The sequence below is a fragment of the Phymastichus coffea genome, unplaced genomic scaffold, assembly GCF_024137745.1.
Source record: "Phymastichus coffea isolate CEN01 unplaced genomic scaffold, Cenicafe_Pcof_1.1 PCOF00140, whole genome shotgun sequence".
NCBI classification, from domain to species: domain Eukaryota; kingdom Metazoa; phylum Arthropoda; class Insecta; order Hymenoptera; family Eulophidae; genus Phymastichus; species Phymastichus coffea.
In genome coordinates this window covers 418,218-442,816 of record NW_026706951.1, presented here as the reverse complement: position 1 = coordinate 442,816, position 24,599 = coordinate 418,218, and the positions used below count along the sequence as shown (strand labels likewise).

Genomic DNA, 24,599 nt, shown 5'->3' with positions numbered 1-24,599 from the left:
TTAATTACGTTGCCACTTTTTTCAATCAACAAGGACAAACGAGACGTACCCCACGTATTTGTCAATTTGCCATTTTTATTAAACAATGATTTACAGACAAATTGACTTGCTTCTTGGTATTATTCAAAGCAATCAAAACAAATACTACGAAACTGTGGCCAAGTGATTGTAAGCGGTGATCAACATCAAAAAGCACAAAATAAACAAGCCTATCATAGGCCGTTTTACCGTCGATAAAGTACGTACCGTCGTTCCCTGAGTTACCCACAAAGCCTACTTCGGGAAGCTTCGTGTTCGTAGGCAAGGTGAAAGCTCGCTGTTATCAGTGGAAAAGCGTTCGATAAAAAGCCCGCCTGCGCCTGCCCGCTGCGAATTCAGTCAGTGTCCGCAAACTGCTGCCATCTGGTAGCCACTGAAAATCAACTCGGCAACTCAGCAGCTGCTGCCAGCTACTGGCCAGTCAAACAAGCTCGAGCTACAGGTGCCGGGGCGCTGAGCCGGCTCGTGTCGCGTGTGTGCTGTGCGAGTTTTTTGCTTGTAAAGCCGGCTTTTTTCTCAAGTTTTGCACGCTTTTCTTCGTGCGACCATGACTATTTTGGTGCTCACTTTGTCTCGTGTAAATACCGTCATTGAGTTGTGAGTGAAGTGTTGTATCTATCTTTGACGCTCTCGCGTAAGACGCTTTTCGCCGCATGTTTTGGAAATTGCTCTGCGATACGAGCTGATTTGGTGTTTATATATATCGTGTCGATCATCAAAGTCATCACGATGGAGAAGGATCGGCAGATTTTGATCGACATTCCTAATGATATGCTGAATGAAAAGGTGAGCTTTGCTTCTTTGCCTTGGTCTTTATTAATTGTATTAATTGTCTTTCTCAATATTGTTTGTCAACAAACGCGCTATTTTGTTTCAATATTTTCGATGCACATTTCACCGCCATGTTATTTTATTGCTATACCAAAGAATATCAACTTCTGTGTAAAAAATAATAATAAAAAAACTAGCAACTTTACCATGAAAGTCAATGAAATTGATATTATTTTCTGCGAATCAATCGATGCTAAAAAAGTAGCTTCCCGGGAAATTCAAGGACGTTATCCGATCAACGTTTTTTGTCAATAGAGCTTACTTTAAACCATATTGAGGTTCAATTTCTGAGAATATTCGTCTCGCTCTTCATCGAAATATAAAAATATCACATTCAACAAATATTCGATTAACGAAATAAATACATTCTGTTGCAAAGCAATAACCAATGCCAAGTCATTCGACAAAATAATAATGACGAATAGCAATCCTTATTTCAATAAAACGCATAAAAACCCATTGGATAATGATAGTTTATTAAAGTTTGCATGAAATCTTGATAAATAAGCTCGTAAGACAATGCAGGGTAGACTACATAAATAATGCGCGTAATGCGTTTCCCATATGTGCAGCAGGTGCGTCTGCACCTGGACGAGGAATCGCTAATTTTGCCGAGATGCTCACGCCCTATCTTCCTCCACCCCCATCGCCCTCTTGAAAATATTTCCAATACTTCACTAGATGTAATATCCATTTAATAAGCCGTTTAAAGCCAAGACCGTTACTTCTTACGATTTATTGTCCGTCAATTCAGTGGTGTTGAAAGTCCAATATTTCATCATTTTTATTTACTTATTGATGGTTTTATCAATAGTTTTAATGAAAACTATTATCTACTTATTTATCGACGCGTATTATCAATGGGATAACCCCTTGAAACCCTTGAATCGACGCAACGCGGTAAAATTCATTTAAAATTGTTTGACTGTACGAGTAAACGCGCAGTTTGCGTTTACATGTATGTACAGCGAAAATAGTTGACAAAATGACCTGCTCATTTGCATTGCGCGCGTCTACGGCAGTTTTCGCAATCAATCGTTGCGCAGCGCAAGCGAGTAACGAGCAGGCAGGTCGGCCGGGCGCAGCGTTTGATTCGAGGTGGACGAAAGTCCGAGGGCGAGCGCGTCTATGTCGTGTGTCGCTTTGTACACGCATGCTGACAAATGCGCGTGAAACCGACTGCTCGCAAATAGCGACACACACAATCAAAATGCTCCCAGGGGGCAGAGGAGGCTTTTGCAGAGAGAGATTGTGACTTTGTTTGCGGTGCTTTTGGGGAGCGGCGTTACGTGTGTGCCTCCAAACAGCATCGAGGAAACAGTCGGTATTCCTTTGAAATGCGGGTCGACGCGACAGAGACAGAGAAAGAGAGCGGTCAATCTGCGCGACCGAATCTGTGTGTGTGTGTGTGTGTGTGTGTGTGTGTGTGTGTGTGTGTGTGTGTGTGTGTGTGTGTGTGTGTGTGTGTGTGTGTGTGTGTGTGTGTGTGTGTGTGTGTGTGTGTGTGTGTGGGCGAGAATTGTACTCCGTAGTAGGAGGCGTATTGTCCTGCTTACTTTTTTCCTCGGATAATCGATGTCGTTTGAGCCTACAGTGTAGCCAGCCAGTTGGCATGAATATTCGAAAGATTTGTAGTCAACTATCTTTTATATGGCCATTTATACCGATTGAGCTAGTTGGTGCGTGTTCCGTTGGAGTTTTTCTTCGGGGAGCTGTCCTTAGAGACAATGGCAGAGCGGAAAATTGTTATGATACCGGTCGACAGTAGTACGTCGACAACGAAACTTCAAGCTGCTCACCGCGCGACGTTTGGCGATGTGTGCTTTCCAACTGGCAAATGCTGAGATGTTTGCCGAAAACAGGTTCGATAATTTGATCGAAATGAGATTGACAAGCTTCCATGGACACGTGCATAGGCAATGGTGACAAACGATCTCGACCGTTAAATCCGGCGTGGAATTCGTAGACTTAACTTCTAAAGCAGGCATCAAAGACTTCCGTACAACAATTCAACATTTCCCCGAATCTCGACGACGCATTTTGTACGTGAAGTTTCCGCACATAATTCAAAAGGAGCTCGTGCGCGCGACATAATAGGCTACTGCTAGCACGGAGTGTCTATCGTATAAGGGAAGGACGGGGACGACAACAACGGGAATACCGAAACGTGCAGCCTGCTGAATGCACACGTGTGTGTCCGAAACAGCGAGCCGCGCTCGATAAAGCCATCAAAGCGAACTCTGTTGCGCCAACGAGGCGGCCAAATGAATGTTTTTGTGGGCGCAAGCGCAGCACAAGAAAGCATCTCTTTTTTCCCGATTTTTAGCGAAAACCTCGCTTTTGCTTTGCTCCTTGTTCGGCTAATAACCGACTGCGACCTTTCATTATGGGCTTTCTCCCCCTCCTTCCAACTTGTTTCCTCGACTGTGATCGGCTAAACCGATTTCACGACCTAAAGCAAACATAATGCGACAAAACCGACAAACGACTCACTCTTTACCACGCGATCACGTCTCCTTTCTCCTTCTCCCTCTCTTCTTTGGGACAAAATCTTTTTATCTTCCTTGGCTATTTACTCGATCGATCGTTTTCAATTATCTCACGTTTTGCCCAAATAAAAGTAATCGTTCCCTTTCCTGTAGACCTTCGCGTACAGCGTCTCGTTCGCGTTCGCGAGACCGTCTATCGAAGGCTATCGAGATCAATCCGTTTTCCATTCATATTCCATTGGACTTTTTCTTTGGATAGGTGGATGCGCCGAGCGGCATCTTTTAATGCAAATGCATCGCTCAAACATTGGTCGCGCGCGCGTACATCTGGCTGTGCGAGGCAGGACTCCAGTCCCGAAAAGCGGCTGCTACGCTAGTAAAAGTTGACGTCGATGTCCCGTTGTCACGGCTGACTGTTGGCGGTCCTTACACACACGAAAAAATCAAACAAGTTTCGCCGTCTTGAGCGGTGTGCCCAGGAGTCGAAGACCTCCCGCATTCGAGGCCTTTTCCCGATCTGTGCGTGCACCTAAAGAGCCACCCAAAAACTCGGCTATAAATCGACTGCTTATACTTACAATCTCGTGAAAGTATGTTACTTTGTACCTTCTTTTATCTCCTTCTCGTAAGAAATGTACCGTTTCCTGTCTCGGCTCTTCCTTTTCCTGTGTGCACGTCCCTCTGATGCTACTTGGTCTTGGTCTTGTCGTAAAACAGACCATTGCGGACAAGGCATTTATTTCGGGATCGTTTTTATGACGAGACAACTGCAGGTTGGTTTGACAATCGAAATTGCGTCCCTAGCCTCAAAGATAGAAGACGGTCAATCAGTTTGCGTTGGTCGTTTCATTTAGGTCGCATTCGCGGATGCCACTGTCCAAGCGTGGGCCTTTGAATAATCTTGGCCAATCGGATTTGCATTAGTCGCCAGAAGTAGAAGAGGCCAGACGCAGCCGATCGCGCCCGGAATCCAATCAAGCAAAAAGCAAGACGAAATGACGAGTTGATCCCCGACCTCGCTCGTAATAGGCATGAAAGTAGTACAAGGATCGACACGGGGACAACTGTCGAATTGGACTTTTAAAATTGGAATTGGATTCCGAGAAGTAGGAGGTCGGGGCGGATAGAGAAAGAACATTTATCGGGCCATTTTCGCAACACTGTTATCGGACAGCGAGCGCGAGAGCGCGGGGGCGCGCAAGCCATCTGTCGGCGGCGGCGACACAAAACAAACAGCACTAGCGCCAATTACCGGACAGGGTGGTGATTCCGCAGGCCCTCGCTCCACATAATTTGAAGCGGCGCACGAACAAAGGCTAAGAGACCCCATGCCTACGATCGTTAGACTTGCCGTACGTGTGCCCCGTTTCTCGTTCTGTGCGCGTGTATGCGTGCGCGTCTCTCTCTCTCTCTCTCTCTCTCTCTCTCTCTCTCTCTCTCTCTCTCTCTCTCTCTCTCTCTCTCTCTCTCTCTCTCTCCTGCCTGGAAGTACGACCGATGAGAACGAAAACGAGAGCAAGACAGTTTGGTTCTCGTGCTTTCTCTTAGCGGCCACCGCCGCATGATCGTCTTCGTTAGCCGAGATTAGCCCACGATTATCCGACCGATCATTTGTTCTTGCGCAAATTGACGCTGACACTTTTATTCGCCGATCAGACAGGTCCGGGCTGAAGGCCGCTGCTCGCTTTCCAGGAAAAAGCCAACCCAGCCCAGAAAGATCCGGGCGAAGCGACTTGCGCGAATGCAGGTACTACATTGAAAACTGACGCGGCGCTCGACCCTGTGCCTGCGGTCCTCCTCGCGGCTAACGTCTTTTGCCCGTAAAATAAACAAGCCCCGCTGCAGAATGACGTTCTCCTGCCAAAGCAGTGCTTGCGCGATCTTTTCATTGCCTTTGGCGTTCTTTCGCTATTTTTACAGGACCTGCAAAACGAAGGCAAATATTTCCACGAGATATCTTTTGTCGATTACGATGATAATTTAGTAATAACGTTAAGAACGTAAACAGCAATTGAATGGAGGAAAGTGCAACGTGACTTGGAGATAGTAAATTAAATTCCGTCGAAATAGTCGTAAAAAAGACTTAGTAGCTAAAGTAGACTGAAAAGCTGCAGGGATTTAGAGTTGGTAGGAAAATGCTGATCCCACACACACACAAGTCACTGAAGGACTCCCAGCTCATTGCCTCATTGGCCTTGGCTGCATCCAGCGCTTCGTAGCGCTTCGTAGCGCTTTGCTCGTTCGCCCGCCGTTCAGTTCAGTTCAGTTCAGTTCCTGAAGCGACTGCGTGAAAATCGGTTTGGCTTATTCCAGATCACGAATCAGCCATCAGCGGAGGCTGAGGCAGGTATCCGGGAATGGGCCCTTTCGATACTCCGTTGGTCAGGAACAAAGCGGATTCTCCGGGAAGCGAGGTTGTAAATTTATCTTTGATGATAATGGGAAGCAAGAGTATAGAAGCGAGAGAGTCAAGGTCGCGCACCTGACGAAGATAATGAAAGTCGGCTACACGACTCGTGAGAATGGCTGCGCTGCTAGCTGCCGAGATAGCAACAGTGGCAGCAGGGCAAAACAAGCCGAGTGCACATGCCGCGGAGCCGAGGCCGCGGATTATGCGAATGGCTTTGACATTCCTTGGCAAGGAGCTTCCGTCGGCGAGAGGAGTACGAGCCAGCGTTGTCGTTGGGCTATTCGTTTGAGCAGTCAGCCAGTCGCTCGATGGTTATTACGTAGGTTATTACACACTTGTAGGTGCAGCATCGACAAGCCGTTTGCTTGCTTCGCACCCTGTCAATCGGGCTTTTAAACGCCCTCCTGCCGCGACAAGTGCACGGCCCTGATCTACAGTCGGCTGTGATTCCAAATATCCTCCCAACTCGCAGGATTATTAGCTTGGCCGACGCTTGCGCCGACGGAGCTTTGCCATTGATTGTTCTTGTTTCCGCGGAGCTTCGTCACCTTGCCAACTAATTGAGTGCCAACAAAGAGCCGCCTGCCTGGAAGAGACACGTGCGCCTCGTCTTCTTTTTCTTCTTTCTTCGCTCGTCCACGCGACTAGGCACACGCGCAATTCGGAATTCAAGCGGAAGGATACACGAGACTTGAATGTTGGCCACCTTTAAAAACTCCCACGCGCGACATATTTTTTCTGTGTGCCTTGTTGTCATCGTCCTTTTAGAAACGTGCACGTGTCCTTCCTCGGTTATAAGCCGAGGCGTTCCTTCTTTTTTTTACATTTTACGCCTGTTGATGCGGCACGAGCCCTACACTCTCTGTAAATGTCTATACGGAGCTTTTTTCCTGTCCACACCCCGCATTATATACGGCTTGCTTTTTTCCTACTCACATGGCTAATTCGTGGCTAATTCGTGGCTTGGGTATTAATGAAGGGAACCTTTGTTTTTCCTTCTTTTTTCTTCGTTCACTTTTTTCTCGCTCCTCCCTCTCTTTGTCTACTTAGGAGATTTTATCGCTTTCTCCATTTCAGATGGAGATATTATGCGTCATCAACAGGTTAAAACGTACTTTCTTCTTTTTTTTCTATTCTTTTCCGTGAACTGCTCTCTGCTTTATTTCGTTTTTAGCCCTTCTTCTGATACAACTTCAAACTTTCCAATCTAAATATTTATAACAATTTTAACAACGATCGATAATATCTACATGCCAACATCCGATGAAAATTTGTAGACCAAGAGATATAACCACGTTACAAATGTGTACATCACTCGAGAGAAAATGTCCTTGTTTCTTCCGGGAACTGTATTAGCACCCTTTCAGGGAAGCAAAACCCCATGCATTTTTAAACAAACGCCCGTGCTGCGAGAGAGTGAGAAAGAGAGATGACGGCTGCAGCCAACAGCGGCAGCAGCCGCCACATCTTCCTCCTGTAGGTTCAACCAAATCGAGCGTCGTATTATACATATATGTGGGCGAGAAGGAGAGAGAGTCACTTCTCCTTTTTTTGATGCACACGACATTGCCGCCTCGAAAACACTCTACTACCAGCGGGACATTTATAACGTTTTTCAGGGGGTTTTCAGCGGCTGCAGAAGCAGCTTGACTTTCCTCACTCTCTCTCTCTCTCTCTCTCTCTCTCTCTCTCTCTCGCTCCCTCCCTCGCGCACGCTCTCACTGTGAGCTTATCTTTTCTACGTATAGGTAACTTGAAGAGAGAAGGAAGGAAAAAACGTGGCGCACCTTGCCTTTTTGCGTCGGTATAATTTCGTTTTATGGGAGCTTCAAACAATACCACGGCTTGTTTCACAATGCCACTTTATGCTAATGGTCTTTCCGCTCGCGAACTACATTATCGGTTTTGACTTTGTGGTTTTTAAACCACAGAGTAGTTTTTGTTTTTTTCAATAAAAGCTTACAAACTAAAAAAAAACGACGAGCTACTTATCGTCTGCTCGACATTTTGCCCGAGACATTCGCGTGGGTTTAATTAAAATTCGGAATGCTGATGTATTTATGTCGGCTAATAAAATAACGTCAAATCTTATTTTCCGGAGATAATGAGATTAATTAAGCTGATTGATTGACATTGCTATATACGAAAGGGAAATTAATGAAGTGTCTGTCGAAAATATCTTGGATGAAAATCATTTATAATTCATACATTTTTCAATCAAACCATTTTAGGAACGACTCAGTCTTCATTATTAGTCCATCTTTAAAATTAAATAGATATTATGAATATTTAAAGCCTTGATATTTTATTAGAAATGCACTCGTTTACTTGCTATCAGCAAGCAGTCCTTGTCTTTCCCCCAGCTTCCAACTACGTTGAGCAGCTAATTAGTCAAGCATCGCCAACTAATCTAGATTTATAGCCACTCATTTTTCTCGTTTGGAGGACGACGAAAGCAAAGAAAGAAGCAATAAGCACTTGAATGAGGCGAAGCGCGTGCACAGGAGAAAGAGAAAGAGAGAGAGAGAGAATTGAATGGGGTGCTCCATAATTTGGACATTGAGATCGTATTAGCGGACATACGCGTGTCCACATGTGTGCACACTCGTGGAGCGGATGAAGGGAAGAAGTTTTGGGTTCAGAGTTTGGCGCGGTATACGGCGACGCACATCTGCGGCAGTGCATTACGCGCGCGCGCGCGCGCGCGTGTGTGTGTGTGTGTGTGTGTGTGTGTGTGTGTGTGTGTGTGTGTGTGTGTGTGTGTGTGTGTGTGTGTGTGTGCTGTAACGTTGCCGATTGGACCACTCCTGCATGCCGCTCTCTTTTTCTTTTGGTCCCTTCTTCTACGTCGTCGTCGTCTTCTTTTAAGGCATCTGTTTCTCTCTTACAAGCGGGGCCACGCGTCTCTGTCGATGCTCCAGTCAATCAGCCAAGCAGGGGACTCCAAGCCGATGACGCAAGCAAATGGACTTTGGATTAATTTACGCGACGTGTGTCGCCTTACCAAGTGAGCCTGCACTTGTGCTTCGAACGTTTCGAGGCTTTTCACTTCCTCGTTTGGGGGGGATGTTTTTTCAAAGCATGTTTTTCTTGTGCTGCCCCCACTCCTCAATCTCGGCCGGGTTGTATCTTTTTTTTCTCCTCGGAGACGTCTGGAAAGCACGAATTTATGATGTTTTGCCGCATGCAGACTTGTGGAAGGGCGGTGAAAATTTACGAATTTATTCGTTGCCGCAGTATTACGACAGGATATGGTTTTGCTTGCTGGTTCGCTTCTATATTTACGAGCTTTTCCGGCAACGAATTCGAATGAAAACTGTCTGGACCCCGTGTACTTTTATTCAGCGAAAGTGCTTGTAGAATTGGCCTACGTGCTGGCGATGTATGCACAGGCAGCCGCCCCCTCCCCGAACGCATTGCAATTTTGATTGAAACAAAGTACCGGGCGAATAATATTTTTTTCTGGATGCGGTGTTTGCCCTTAAAAAGTGCGTTTTCCCCCTTCTTTTTTTCTGCTTGCTGCTGCACTCGCAATATCCGAGTTTCAACAATTTGCGCTTCATAGAGTGCATGAAAATTTGCCATGCGCCGCGCCAAGAGGGAAAAAGGCAAACAGGCCAAGGGATTGGCAGACAATTTGATTTTCGCCACATGCAGTGCGCGCGTGCACGATTCGCAATCATATTTTCACTTTATACTCGGATCTTACCAGCGTATTTTTCCTCTGGCGTGCGTAAAAATAACTCTGCAAATTGATCACCGTGAAAGACTGCAAATCATTTATTCACCCGAACTAGTTTGAAGCTCCGTTGCTCGCGTCTTTCTTTACTTTGCCAATGTGCGTGCATTTGCCTATAAGTAAGCAGAAATATCGAGGGGAACGAGGAGTCGTTTGGGCCTGGAACGGCAGGGCTACTGAAAGTTCAACCGGCTAATTAAAGATTGAATATTTCTAGAGAGGCAAGCACACATCAAAGGGGGCAGGAGCGTCGGGGCACGAATCCTTTAGAAAAATCCAAAAAAGCAGATTAAAGCGCAGAGGGAAAACGTTCCGGCAATGCTGCGGCGAAAAGACCAAAGGCGAAAGGAAGAGAAAGGGAACGCGAGGAAAAACATCGGAATAACACACAGCCAAAGAAAATTCCCGTGTCCCCCCTTTCCCTTATAAAAACAGCTTAGAAACTGTGGGTCGCGCGCCCGCGTTGGCAGGTATATCTACACCGCGAAGGTCGACAAAAGGGGTGTATACATACGCATAGAGAGAGAGAGAGAGAGAGAGAGAGAGAGAGAGAGAGAGAGAGAGAGAGAGAGAGAGAGAGAGAGAGAGAGAGAGAGAGAGAGAGAGAAGAAATCAGGCCCCCGAAGCTTTTGTCAAAAGCGAGTGGCTTGCGCGCACCTTTTTGCATGGCCCGGTAGCCAAGGAAATTGGCAGGCTTTTGTGCGGTGGCGCGCGCGACGTGTGGGTGCAAAGAAAAAAGATCGTAAACAGCTGCCGCTGCTGCGAGTGCCATTTCAATATGAGAGAGCGAGCCAACGCCAAGATCGGATTTTCGGTAAAACGGCTGCTCGCTCGCGCACGCTCGCTCGTCCGGCCCTTTGATCCCTTGGAATGTCATTCTTGTTTATTCGCGCGCGTCCGCCGGCTGCTCCTGCCGCTTGCATACTTACATGCATTCGCCTGTCCGTTCTCTTTTCTCTCCCCAAAATCCGGCCAAAAAGACAATTTATGCGTATCGCGCACATCCGAGAGCCTCTTTCGATCTTCCAAATGGCTTTTTCCAAAGCCTATGAGACATTTATTTCGCGCATATTCCTTGATTCTTGCGCATCTATCTTATGGGTTGAGCCATTACACTTTAGGTTGCTTACTTCGGATGCCACGATCAAGTTATTATCTTTTTACTCGTTCTCGGTTCATTACTCTCTAATTATCGTACGATACTCGTAGCAAAGTTCATCCTCGCCGTGAAAGCGCCTGACGATGGTCCCGTTGCCACACTGCAAGCGTTTATAAAGTGCACTATATAGTATATCGATACATCGCGAGTGTAGACATAATTATCTTTGAATTCCAATGCAGTGTGTTAACAACAACGGAGGACAGTGAAAAATAGAAGTCGTAATATTTTAATAAAACAAGTTTATTTTTCCAAGACACTTGAAAGGGCAACGCATAAAAATTGCCGGCTTTATGAAAAAGGAAAAAAACGCGAGGGCAAAAGTCCCGCAGTTTTTCGCGAGAAAAGTAGTCATGTTGAAAGCAACCTTAATATTTTTGTCGTTCGGATGAAAACTTATTTCACTGGCGTCTCGCAGCGAAAAAGAAGGGCCAGGTAAAGTTGATAAAGCCGCAGGGAGGTTAAAGACTTTTCAAATGCAAGTAGATTGGTAATTGATCGAGCGAAGAGCCTGCGTATAGCAGGTACGTATGGTCGAGGGCTAAGTTCGCGCAAAGCAAGATAACTTTCTTGGCTAACTTTGCTTTCTCCGTCGATGTAAAAATGTTTTGAACGCGGTTACCCGAGCAACGAAAGGACACAACCGAGAGATTTTTCCACACACAGTACGTAAATCGGCAAAAAAAACTTAGTCTTCCGAGGGCTGGCTGACGCAGAGGTCGTTCTCCCGTGGGATATTATTCTTTTCGACTTGGAGCCACTATAAGATAACGGCCTGCGAAAGTTATCGGCTTGTCTTCAAAGAATTTCCACTCCATCGGCGAATCGCGAAGGAGCAGCATTGTGCGCGCCTATTCTTTTCTCGCAGCGTCATTCCTATCTCTCGGCTCTCTCTCTCTCTCTCTCTCTCTCTCTCTCTCTCTCTCTCTCTCTCTCTCTCTCTCTCTCCCTTTTCAAACGCAAGAAACAAAGTTTCCTTCAACCGTGAGATTGAACGCGAGAGACGCTTCTCGCGAGATTCCATTAAAATGAAATTAAGTGCTTGACAAAGAGCATACGCGCAGACAATCGTGAAATGCTTTCAAAGAGATCATAACGCCCAAGACGCTTCTTCTCTGATCAATGAAAATGGTACTTGTTTTGCCGACGAATCGGTTTTCGACGATTCTCCTCATAATCGAGCTTTGCGGCCAAGGCCCACTGCAATGTCCAAGCCCAGGCTTTTCAATTGACATCTCCAAATAATCGTGAATAATCGTGGACCTCCCTGGTATTTGCTCCGATTGGATGCACATCTCTCGCGTTCGATGCGGGGGGATACCTGCGTACGCGAGCCGACCGCTTAGTATGGGCTCGGGGCAAGCAGTACTCGCGTATATATAGCGGCTTTGCGCGTTTCCCATGGTTGTGCGCCGCGTACAAAGATCAATCTCCTTTATGAATTTCCGGACGGTTAAGCCTCGCAGCAGTTGCTTGCCAAATGCCATGCCTCGAGAGAGAACGGGATTGGGACGATAACGCTCGGCGGTTTTCCCACTGATTTCCAATTTCAACGGCCATTTCGCAATGTGTGCGAGGCCAGGCTCATCCTCTCCGCACACGGGTCCGCGGCGGCGCCCCGTAACATCCACTCTCCGTTGACAAAGTTTCGCTCGATCGCCTCGCATTACTGACCGAAATTCGCCCAAGTTGGCCGTCGGCCGCTCCCGTCGTCGCCGTTTTCAAATTGACCAACGCACAAGCGCACTTGTCCCGATCGACGGAAGCCGACAGAGACACTACACCGACAAGTTGTCCAATCTGTGTGCTGCAAAGTACGGGGGAAATCCCGATTGAAAGAGAGCGCAGCTCGAGTGCGCGCAATAACCTTTCTGCGGTGAATATCAACGCGTCTGGTTGTTTACCAAGCTGATTGCTTGGAAACTCTAGCTTTTGCCCCACAATGAAGCCATCTCGCCTCGATAACAAGTGGCGCAACTATAACAAAGCCTTCCGAGGCAGGCGGGGCAGCGCAGGAAAGAGCTATCGATCGACGCTCGATATTAGTTCATTACTAGCGGACACCCTCAACACTCGCCCGAAATTCGTGCAATTAAGCGAGCGCGCTTTGATCCTTTGAGGCCGACACACACACAAAAACGGAAAAGCCGCCTCGCGATTTCATTAGGCGATCGATGCCCGACACTCGACGCGAAATCCGAGCATATAATCAAGGCGGGGGCCGAACTGGAGCTTGGCCTAGAGTGGTACTAGAGCACGGCTCGCGCGGCCGCCCACACGCACAGGCATGGCCACGGCGACGATTGAATCTCGAATAACCAGACGAAAACTGCGATAATCGGCGTTTCCGCTCTGTGCGGGGGTGTCAGCGTTGCCGGGCACGCGCCTCTCTCGCGTTTTTGTTCTTCCGGCTGTGCCGCCGCGGCGGATGTGCCGGATGGCAACCCTACTGCCAGGTGAGTTTTCAAGTGGCACGTCGTAACCAAATACCAGAGGCCGCGGCATGTCTAGGAGGCTGTGTGCGTCGGTATGCTTTTTTCCTTGTACGTATCTGTGTTTTCTCTCCTTTTTCGAGGGTATATTCTCAGCGCTTGACAGCACGCGAGGGAGACGTTGAGCGCGCGAGGGCCTTACAACGAGGGCTCTACTCGGGAAAAATGAGCCTCAAACGAGAGCAAGAAAAGAACTTGAAGGCGATGAGTTTTAAGTGTTTGTTTGATGTGTTTGCCGTTCCACTATCGAAACAATGCTGAAAAAACAATTGGTCGGGGTGCTTTCAGAAATTCATTAGTGTAACTTATGTTCTCCAATATTTCTCTGTACGGTGCTTGCTTCTCCCTTGGAACAACATGTTCTTCTCACTTCCAGATCTAATTGATTCCACGAGGGCTCAGGCCATTTTTTATCCAACAAGCTTCGTCAAATATTTCGATGCTTCAATGCTTTTATGCTTTTCAATTGTTTTCGCGAGTGCGTTCGTTCTACATCGATCTTAATTTTACCAACAACTGCACAATGGAATTGACCATTCGTATGCAAAGTAAGCACGGACGCAGCACAATAGAGATGCACGCTCGTAGATCTCAGCAGCATCTCAGCTTAAACATCAAATAACTCGACAACTCTCGCAAGCCCATTAAGCGCGAACAAATTTGGGGAAACAACGAGCTTCTCCTCGTGTAAACTCGATAGGCAAGGCCCGCCTGCGCTACGAAATCACGAAAGCCGTCGCGCGTTTGCGTCGGAAAAGAAAATACATTTGTACACGTCTGTGGAAAGAGAGAAAAGGATAATATCGAAGGGGTGTGCACAATCTGCCGCCTACTACTGTGCCTAATACTTCTCTTTGGCAGCTGTTTCCAAAGATTTTTCCGACAGCAGCGTGCGCATGCAGGAAGTCTGACGGCTACTGGGCCGTGTGCGTGTGTGTGTTGCGCGCGTGGCATGTGCACGCTTCTACAGTCACCTTTCTAAACGATGATGAGGGTCTCTTTCGGGGGTGTGTGTATACGGAGGCTGCGCTCGATAGGGTTCGCTTAGACAGAGAGCGAGAGATAAACGATGAGCCAGGCCCCCCTCCGTTGACACGTGCACGGCTCAAAGTGAATCTCGGTAGTTTTAGATTTTTCTCGAAGATAGAGAGATCGCGTGGCGCGAAATATCAGCGGGTGGCTGCACGCAAATGGAGGGGGCAGGGCTAAAAGATGAAAATCGAAAATGAAGTTTAATTTTTTTTCTAAATATCTTAAAAACTATGGAATTTAGTATGCCGTAAGCAACCTTCCACGATATTTCAATTATTCTTATTTGGAACAAGATTTGTTGTACTCTTCAAGGAATTGATGAAACTAAAGCTACAGCAAGTCGATTATAGGAATATAAGAAAACAATCAGAGAATTTGTTAAGAATCATGCAGCAGCAAAGGATAATCTGAGTTGGGTAGCGTATAACACTGGGCATGAAAGATAAGTGAATCGTATAGTTGTAAGAAAAAGAAACGAGTGTTGAAGCGCAAAAGTAAGAAAGAAGAACATTGCCTTGAGCAGAGCGAGAGCGAATAAAGCGCCCCGTACAAACAATGCGGCTTCCCATATGCTTCCGGTCTCTTATTTCACCGGTTTAGCACGGCAGTGTATAGGGCACGTGCCCTTCACTTCCTCTTTTCTACTTTTTCTCGGGGGCCTTATAGCCCCGTACCCCCCTCGGAATCCGATAGCAGATAACATCGCGTTCGATATATTCCGAAGGGCCTTTGCACAAAAAACAACGTATACACGCATTCAGTTTCGGGGTGTAGCACATGCTTTTATTGTTTTCCTTCCCTTGGCCTCTCGCGCCTTGTACACACAGCATTTCAAAAAAGATTTACTTTGTGCTTGGTCGATTTCACGAGGGATTCTAGTGTATTTTTCGAGTGGGGCTATTCAGCCGAAGTTAAGAAAAAAGTCAAACATTCACAGCGAGCGCGCGACTCGCGCACGACGCGCGCACGTTTCAACGTTTTCCGGCAATCTCCAAGACCGTCTTCTCGCAAACGTCGCTGCAACCGCATTTATATGAAAGATTGTTTTCTTCTTTTCGGTGGCGAGGTGCGTTTCCATGCGCTGGAAACTCGGGGCCTTGATATTTCACGTGAGCGCACTTGCGGTGCAGCCAAAGCTTTGACGTATGTACGTGCACGCCCAAAGCAAAACGTCAACGTTTTCCGTGCGTGGCTCGCTTTGTGCTTTGCGCCTTTGCTTTGGCAAGACGGCAGTAGGCCACGCCAGAAAAGCAAAGAAATAGCCGAACCCACTTTTTCGAGATCAAACGCGCGCCTTGCTCCTCGCTGAATAATCGCGGGCAGCAATAATGGATTGCCCGAACGCACAATGCAAAAGGTTGCGTAGAAAAGTAGGCTGCTCGCTCCCGGGCACCGAGGCAGGAAGCAGCTGGGGGTCTCCCGACGTGCTCTACAGTCCTTGTTGCTGGCCGGCTCCAGCAGAACCGCAGAACCCAGTTACGCCATCATCTCTTTTCTTCTCTCCCTCGCTGCTGTGAATACGCGGCTAACGAGAGCTCGATGAGACAAGTTTCTTTTGCCGGCCAATTGAATTAGCTCACTCGCAAGACTACATCCGACTTTTTTCGACTCAAGACAAGGCTCCGTTATTATTACTCAAAATGCTGTTTTCAACTCGCGCCAGTCAGCGAAAATCCAAAGCCACCGCGAGAAATCATTAAAACTTTCCGTGGCGGTTGTTTTACAATGGGATCGGGCCTTTTCAGTCGTAAGAAGCCCTAGCAAATGCACGTCCGAGCAGCGCCGCCAATATCGAAACCTAGGAACAATAATCTTTTATGATACGACCTACTTTCCGCGTCACGTTCTCGCAGCAACGAACTTTTCGCGAGCAATTCGATGGTTCATTGTTCCCCCCCCCCCCCCCCCTCTCTCTTTCTCTCTCTCTCTCTCTCTCTGTTGGCCATTCGTTAAGACGGGGCCAGAGAGAATCAAACTCTCCGCGTCAAGCTGCACGTCTGTGATATAATTACGCTACGATACGCGCCTTCGTTTTCTTTCGACAACTTGAGTGCTCGTGATTTTTTGAAAAGAAAGCGTACATTGCAACTTGAGACTACAATAACCCAGCCCTTCCGCGTTTTTTCCTTTCTACAACTCATGCACGTCGACTTCGTTTTGAATAAGCGCATGATTTAGGTATGCGTGTCACTCCGCATGACTTGTCATGAATTTGTCAAGCTTACAGATTATTGTCAGTTTTGCTCACCTTTTACAATTGACTTCGTTCCTAATTTTTATTTGGCTTCGCGTTTCCAACTATTTTATCAAACTGGATTGTGCAATGTTATAGTTTGAAATTTCAAGAAGTCGAAAGGAAACGCAACAAATAATCTCAAAAAACCAAGTTTTCGAAGCTTACATGAGTTGAAATTAAACAGGACATCAGAATAATTTTTCTCATGAATGCATTCCATCTAATTATTATAATCCAAATAAAATGGTCACCTACTAAACATTAACATTGACAAATCTTTTTTGCGAGCCTTATAAACGGATATATACGAGTACATGGTTTAAATCAAGGGATTCTGATTTTTTCATAGTTGAAATTTAATAAATCACTCAGCCAATACCTCTGAATAAAAATATAAAAATACAAAAAGACCGCGTTAAAAAGAAAACAGAAAAAATTCCAAATTGAAGAAAGCTGACCACTATATCCGTCTACCGCCGCAAAGTAGCTCCCCTATCTCTCCCTGCTTTTCCCGTTTTCGTTAGGTCCGCTGTGCCACCGCCACCACTGCGCCACTTCCTCCAGGTGGTCCATGTTGCCGCGCGCGCGCGCGCGTTCGTGCATTGTGTCGTATCGTCGGGCGCAACTTGATCTTGAGTAAGGCGGTTAGTCGTCTCCGGACTCATGCCTAATGGAGCGGCTCTTGATATCAAGATTTTTGAATCGCGAGGGGAGCAAATAATTTCTTGATGTTTGTTTTCGCGAAGGGAATTTCTTTTTTTACCTTTGAGGTTTTGTTGGATATTACACGTCACCAGAGTCCAAGTGGTCCCACAAACGCGGGGTTCTAAAAGTTATTGTTGAATTCGTTTTGCGCCCGTGTGCCATGGGTTTTCCTAAATTAGGTCATCGATGCTCGTATTACATTTTTGCTTTTATGAGAAAAAGTGATTTTTCCGCCGTATGAATTCTCACCACTTTATAAACTCGTGAATAACACTCGGAACTTTCCAATAAGTTTACTTTTGGTGAATTCATTCCATTATATTTTCATTGCAAATAGAATCATAGAAGAGTTGATGCGAGAAAAAAATGCTTAAGCATTTTTAAACAGTTTAAGCAGTACCTCAATTGGCCAAGGTTATTTGATAAATACTCGGGCTTTTAATCAAAGAAGACACAGTACCGCAACAGGCAAATCAATAAAGATGAGCTACAAATGAGTTCTCGGACGCTCGGAGAGAGCAAAATCTAATCTCAGGTGTATTCATGCTGAGACAAAAAGGAACTCTATATAATTGAGCGCTCGGCGCCTGAAATTCCTGCAGGCTTCAAACTGCAGCAGCAGTAACAGCAGCTTGTAATTTCCATAACTCAAGAAGGGGGTAGCATCTGTGTGTGTCGTGCTCGTTTTTTCTTTGTTTAGCAGGTGGTGGTAGTTGTGTCACGCGTGCACTCGCATACACCGTCTTATCAATTATCATAATTAACCTGGATATAGAGGGACATCTCCCTAAAGTTCTCTTTGATGTGCACGTGATGATGAAGAATGGCGTGTATGCGAAAGAGTGAGCGACTTCTTATTCGCTTTTTCGATTATGCGTGCGAGAGTCACGGCGCGAATACACTCGTATAGGCTTGCTAACTCTTCTCTTACTAACTATGCTTATGTTTGTTCTCTAATTGTCGTCTTCTTGATCGTAGCTTTCTCGTTTAAAGACGCCAGTACTATCGCCATGCCTTTCAGCCTGCGCTAGCAATTCTACTTGCTCTTTAAATGACGAGACCCTCCTTTGCTTTTCTCAGTTACAATCGACAAATTCCATAGCTTCTAAACAGTGTACTTCTCGCCCTCAGCCCTCAGCTCTCAGTCATAAGTCCGTCGTTTCTTTGAACAACCAGTCATTAAATTCATCTACTTAGTGATGGTTGGTGCAATCCAATTATCGTAAAGGTTGCAGGCGTCAAAAGTAGCGGTTGTTCGATTTCTAAATGAAAAGCGGTTGCCAAGGCCTACTTAAAGTATGGGCTTCGATAATTTCAGGAATTTCCTTCTCGTAATGCAATTCCAGGCAATAGACGTGAAAAGGCGTTTCTTCTGCTACTAGTAGACGTATAACCGTGATTTTATCTGTACCACCAGATCTTATATCGACTCGACCTATACGTTTAATGGCGCTGCCCTTAATTAATAATTTAATTATCAAGGGAAGCATCTTTTGGGGGTGCTCCATGCCAGCTAGGTCCCTGCCCTTCGCCTGAGAGTTAGAGAGCCAAGCCGAGGGAATGTATCGAGGGCAATTAACAGAGCGAAAGTTGACGTGGCGCTAACGAGCTAAGCTCGACGCCTCCCACTACTGTTGCTCTTTCCCTTTGCAAATTTCCGTTCAAACTTTAGTCGAAGGAAGGAAAGCTGTATTTTTTTCTTGCCGAGTCGACAGCTCGTAATCATAATCTCTGGTCTATTTCTTAGTTTGTGCAGAAAAATGAGGAAAACGTATTTTCAGAGGAAAGGAGCGTTAAACGGCGACTTTATGGATATAACGCACATTATATCGCGAGCCAGATATAGCTCCAGCTCGAACTAAGACAAACATAAAAATGTCATTATTTCACCATCTAGCGCTCGTCCAAATGCCTCTCCTTTCATTTAATATTCCATTTCTAAAATTTTCCAGTGCCCCCCCCCCCCCCCTATTTCTCGATAAGTTTTAGCAACTATATTGCTTTTCTTAGTCGATCCTGCTACTTGGCTCATTTAACCATTTTTACAATTTCCGGAGCTGCTAGACTTGCAGACAGTGTTGTCCAGTCGGCCAAACTCTTTGCTAACCATCAAATTATCGAAAATAATTGCCTCCCCTCGCAATGTTGAAAAATTTTAGAATTTGTGGCATCAAATATTGAATGAGCTCGAAACTGCGAAGAACTCCTTCATCAAAAGTCGACTAGGAGACACCCGTGATCCGAACCATAATTGGAAGCAACTTCACAAAGTCGACAACACCAGAAATCCGCTGCCATCGTTATTCTTGTTTTCCTCCGTTGATTCCCTAAATTACCAATATGCCATAATAGTGAACAGCTCTGCACTTCTTCTGATGCATTCTTCTCGCAGATACTAAACATGTTCTCTGCTGCCACCTGTAGTTTTCCACCTTTAACCTCAATCATATTATCCGCAGCGAGGTTAAGGATGTCCTGACTGAAGCAGAATCAATGTATTCTAGACCCGATGACTTCTCCCTTACAATGAATGATCTCCGTCGTCTTTAAAGTAATGTTACCTCACTTTGTAGTATTTTTCAATTGTTCAATAGTCTTTGGCTCTTTCTCCACTTTCTGAAAGAAGGATTGAACCTTATTTTACCCCTGTCAAAAGTTAACATGCCTCAGTCGTTGTCTCTCACACTTAGCCGATCATCCAGCTTTGTGAGCCTTCAAAACTTCTGGAGCGATTGGTCAACCATCAGTTTCTCCACCATCTTGTGACCAACAAGTTACTGGACCCCGGCAGACTAATTTTCATAAGGGTCAGTCTACTGAAATGGCACTCCTCGGCTTCCTTGCTGATGTGCGACTGGCTATTGAGAGGTGGCTGTACACTATCATAATTCTATTCGATTTCTCAAAAGCTTTTGATACCATCTCGCACACCATACTTGCTTGAAATTTGAGAGACATCAACATCATTGATGCCACTCTGATGTCCTTTAGTTACCTCCTAAACTATCTTCGAACAGTTATCGGTGAGGGAGATAATATCTGCCAATAGCTAATAGCATCCTGGGATGTTTTCCAAAGCAGCTTTCTTGGCCCCTTCTTTTATGCCATCTAGATCAACGACCTTCCAAATCCTCTCCATAACTCAAAATACATGGTCTATGCCAATGATACTCAAATGTATTTATACTGTTCCCGCCGTAAAATCATGGATGGCATCGGCAGGCCGTAGCTAGATGCTCAGACCGTTACTGACTGGGCCTTGACAAATAGACTAAAACATAATATCGGTTAGACGAAAGTTATTACCCTGAGCAGCGAGCTTTATGTCTTCTCAATTGACCTCTACACCATCTCGAAAATCACCATAAATGAAATTTAAACCCCATACTTCACGACAGTAAAAATTCTGAGTGTCACAGCTAGTCTCGAGTGGAAGCAGCATTCAATTGATATCCACAAGATTTTCACCTTCTAACAAATTTCGGCTCTGTTCGTTTTTTTACTGTGCTTGAATATACACAGCTTGCATCGAGACTTGCGCTTGAGCGTCTTGCCTACCCGGATACGTTAAAGCTCCTCTCTGCTGTACAACATCCGTTCAATATCACTACTTTCACTCATATAGCTTGGCACCTGAGTGTTCCTTTACGCTACTTATGGTACACTTTATGCACGTCAAAACAAAGCTCTAGTTGTCCGCTTAACACACGATCAAATCCTGTCGTTAACTTACAGTTAACTTTTTCCGTGTACCTTTGTGCCTTTCCATTTTGTCGCGTCCGCCTATCTTTTATTTAATCAATTAGATAGTCACATGTTACCTGCGTGCTCTAATCCTTATTCTGTTTACTGCGTTTGTTTATTGCATTTATTTTTATTTATGTATTTATTAATTTTTTTATTTTGTTTAACGTCGCTCTATTTATGCTCTATCAGTGCTTCAGCGACGGGGGCTTGCAATGTGTTTGAGAACCAAGCACATGAAACTTTTTACAGTGGTGCTTGTATCAATCAGCAGGGTCTGAGAATCGAACCCGGGCCTACCGAGTGCGAGTCCGTCGCCCTACTGACCGAGCCATTGTAGCTCCCTTATTTTTATTTATTATTGTATTCAACTATTTTGTCTATTTGCACTATACATGTTCATGTACTTTCATTATGTATTTTGATTATCTTATATGTTTTATTATATTGATTTTATTTTATTTTATTTGTATTTTACTGCAATATTTACGTCATTATAACAGTACGGGGTTCTGCCCCAAGTTTGATAATGAAAGTAAATCATATCTCTCTCTCTCTCTCTCTCTCTCTTGTGCGCGCGTGGTACAATAAGGCCGTAGTAAAATATACTAACGTTTGGAGGGATATGTAGTTGGCTCAAATATAAAAAGTGCATCTTGGGGGATAGTATGCATAGGAATGATCTAAAAAGAGGAATGAAAATAAACTATATAAGGCAGTCCGAAGGAGAACGAGCGCATTATACGATGCAAGAGCGTAAGCCAATGATTTCAAGTAAATTACATACCCCCAATATCATCCTTACTTGACCTTTATCGCAAATATGCCAACTCGCTGCATTCGTGTTCCCGAAGATATCGCCTTTCCTCTCTCTCTCTCTCTCTTTCTCATTGTATGTACACTCTATACACTAGTCAACATTTCTCGGCCAGTGGTCGTACTTATATCTATATATTGTATTGACATACAATTTGTTGTTGTTTCTTTCAGGTAAGTGCGCTTTTCTTCGACGTTTCGCCGAGTTTTTTCCTCGATTGCCATATTTGTCTCTGCACATGTATGTCTATATATACATTGGCGATCAGGCACGAGATTTGTTGTCGGGGGCAGTTACTTTTCCCGACTCTTTGGCCAGAGAAAAAGTAAATGTTGAGCCGCTGAGATACGGTAGGTAGAACAAACAAAAGTACTAGTTTTGCTGCTCTATGTATAGGTAGGTAGACGTATAAAGCAAATTGAAAGCTCGTGACGTCGTGCTGTCTCGTAACTCCAACGATTTGTCTTAGTACGTATACTCTGTGTATGTACTTGCACAGTATTTGCGCCTCGGAGATCATTTGATTTCGATCATAAACGATAACTAAACGACAAATAAAAACTGTTGACAATACTTCGAATACCTATGCTTTGTCGGGCACTACGATGTTTGTTTTCCGATAAAAGATGAATTTCAACACATATTTGTTGCTTTTGTATCGATTACCAAAAATGCCATTTTATCAGCATACTTCTTAAGCTTTTATTCATAAACGTGATGTCGTCGAATGCGTATACATTTAAAAATCATAAGCGATACAACGACGAGGCAAAAACAAAGTATTTCCATGTAATACAAACCTTAGACATGACTCATCAGTAACTTAAAATTGTAACAAGCGTCGTAATTTCAAGAGAACAGACCAGTTATCTTTGAAAATCCATTAGATGATAACATATCGATACGTTACAAAAAATTCGCTCGTCAAAAGTCTCAAATAAGTGCAGAAAGAAGAGCTTCTATTACATAGCATTTAGCGTAAAAACTGACATCAACATGTGCTAACTCCATCTGTTGTATATATATATGGCTGGCTGTCATCACACGTAGCAGTACCTTCAACATGGAAAGCTGACCGATCGCGACCGTACCACCTTTTGAAATCCTCACATTTAGCAGAGCCACACTTTCCAAAACTTGTGGTACGACATATGGACAGTAGAATAAAAGAACAAGAAGACTATTTTAGCTGCTCGCAATTGCCGCATGCGCATACGTCTCGCGTGCACATGTTAATGCAACGATAAATTTGCGGCAAAGAGAAAAAAAGAGAGAGGACACTACGTGGCGTTCTGTAAAAGAGGATATACAGCTGCGAGTACATCAAAAGCCGATTGCTGGCGAGGTGTGTACGCGTCTAGCTGTCCTCGAATGCGACATGAATGATACAGACTTGCTTCTCCCTCTCTCTCTCTCTCTCTCTCTCTCTCTCTACTCTCGCGCTTTGTCCGATCGATCCTGCAACACTTCGATAAACGCTCCCGACGTGCATTGTCGCCACCACCACCGACTCAATGTACACGCTCTGCGAGTTGCATCGCCAGAGTATGTTACTTTGATGCACTAGACACGATGTTGGCGATCGCATGGCTTTTAGCAAGGCTTTTAAGCTTCCGGTAAAGAGCTTTGCGAATTTTATAGCTCGCCAAAATGGATTTAGCTAAGTGTGGGAAACGTTGATGAAAACAATAAGCAAATTTAGAACAAGCGCGATTTAAATCGCGTATACGTCAGTAAATTTGTATGCAGCATAAACCTTGGAATTAAATTAAGGCCATTTCAATGTTACGTTTTGAACGTTGTTTATTAAGATATAAGTTGTTTAAAAATAAAGAATTTTTTATCATGTCACTGATAACATTTACAATACATTATTTCACGTCTTTCGTATTCGTTCAACACAAAATTTTTGTTCTTAATTCTCAAAAAAATGTTACTTCGAAACTTCTTCTCCAAAACGTTCTCTTTAACAAACTTAAAGGGAAGTAGATTAGCCTATTGTACTTTACGTTTGTTTGCTTTTACTAGCCTGACACGGAAAACAAATCAAAAAGAAAGAAAATTGAAACTAAAAAAAAGAAGAAATATCGAGGAAAGTCTCTCAATAAAAGCGCTGTTTAAAAGCGAGGCGGCGCTAATACTCGCTGATAATCGATACACTTGAGGTGCAGCAACCGACTCGAAGCTTCTTCAGTCCTCACAATTTCATCGCGGCACAATCCACCCAACGGGATGCTCCCGGCTGCCGGGGGAAAACGATTAGTTTTTAATTTACCGCCAAGTCGATCGCGTGAAATTGCGGTTGCAACCTGCTGCCTCGAGTTTCTTTTCTTCTTTGCTTTTTTCTGTCTGCCTCCCCCCCCCCTCTCTATCTCTCTTGGGACGACGCGTGCGGACGTCTTAGTTTTTCCACTCTTCCGAGTTATTTCCGGATCTACTTTTTTTCACCTCTCAAAAATTGATAAAAGAAAATCTAAACACCCATTCGTCGATGAAAATTTATATTTAAAGATTTTTTTTTGTAACAGTTTCAGAAAATCTGTCATTTTCACAGGATAAATGAACTAATAAAACTATTGAATGTTCTTTCCCCAATTGATTTTAAAGGTTATTTCTCGCTAGATGATTAACATGACTTTGTTCAAATTATAATTTTTTTGCAAAGAAAGCCCAGAGTCATTTATTCCTATAAATTTGATGATTTCACATAGAAAAATAATTTAATATCTGACACCTCATAAACCGAGTAATTCAATCAATATAAATTACAAAAAATACCCACTCGTTGTTTGAGGAAAGAATAAAAATAATTTTCTTAAGGAAACCAGCAGGCAGCGCATGAATGCGCAGAAAGCGCCGGAAAACGAGAAAGTTACGAATCATCTCGATATTTCAGAGCGAGGGGG

The 24,599-nt window shown here is 44.7% G+C and overlaps 1 protein-coding gene across 3 annotated transcripts in view; it reads left to right on the top strand.

The window, feature by feature from the left end:
• Window positions 1-24,599, top strand: part of LOC131671979 (protein rhomboid) — a 186,451-nt gene that overhangs the window by 17,606 nt on the left and 144,246 nt on the right. The window contains exon 1 of one of the 3 annotated variants that reach the window (XM_058948848.1): window positions 498-825. The exons of the other annotated variants lie outside the window; for them this stretch is intronic. Within the exon in view, the coding sequence (XP_058804831.1) occupies window positions 769-825 (57 nt within the window). The 5' untranslated portion in view covers window positions 498-768. Of the gene's footprint in view, window positions 1-497; window positions 826-24,599 lie in introns of those variants that run through there. 3 annotated transcript variants of the gene reach the window in all.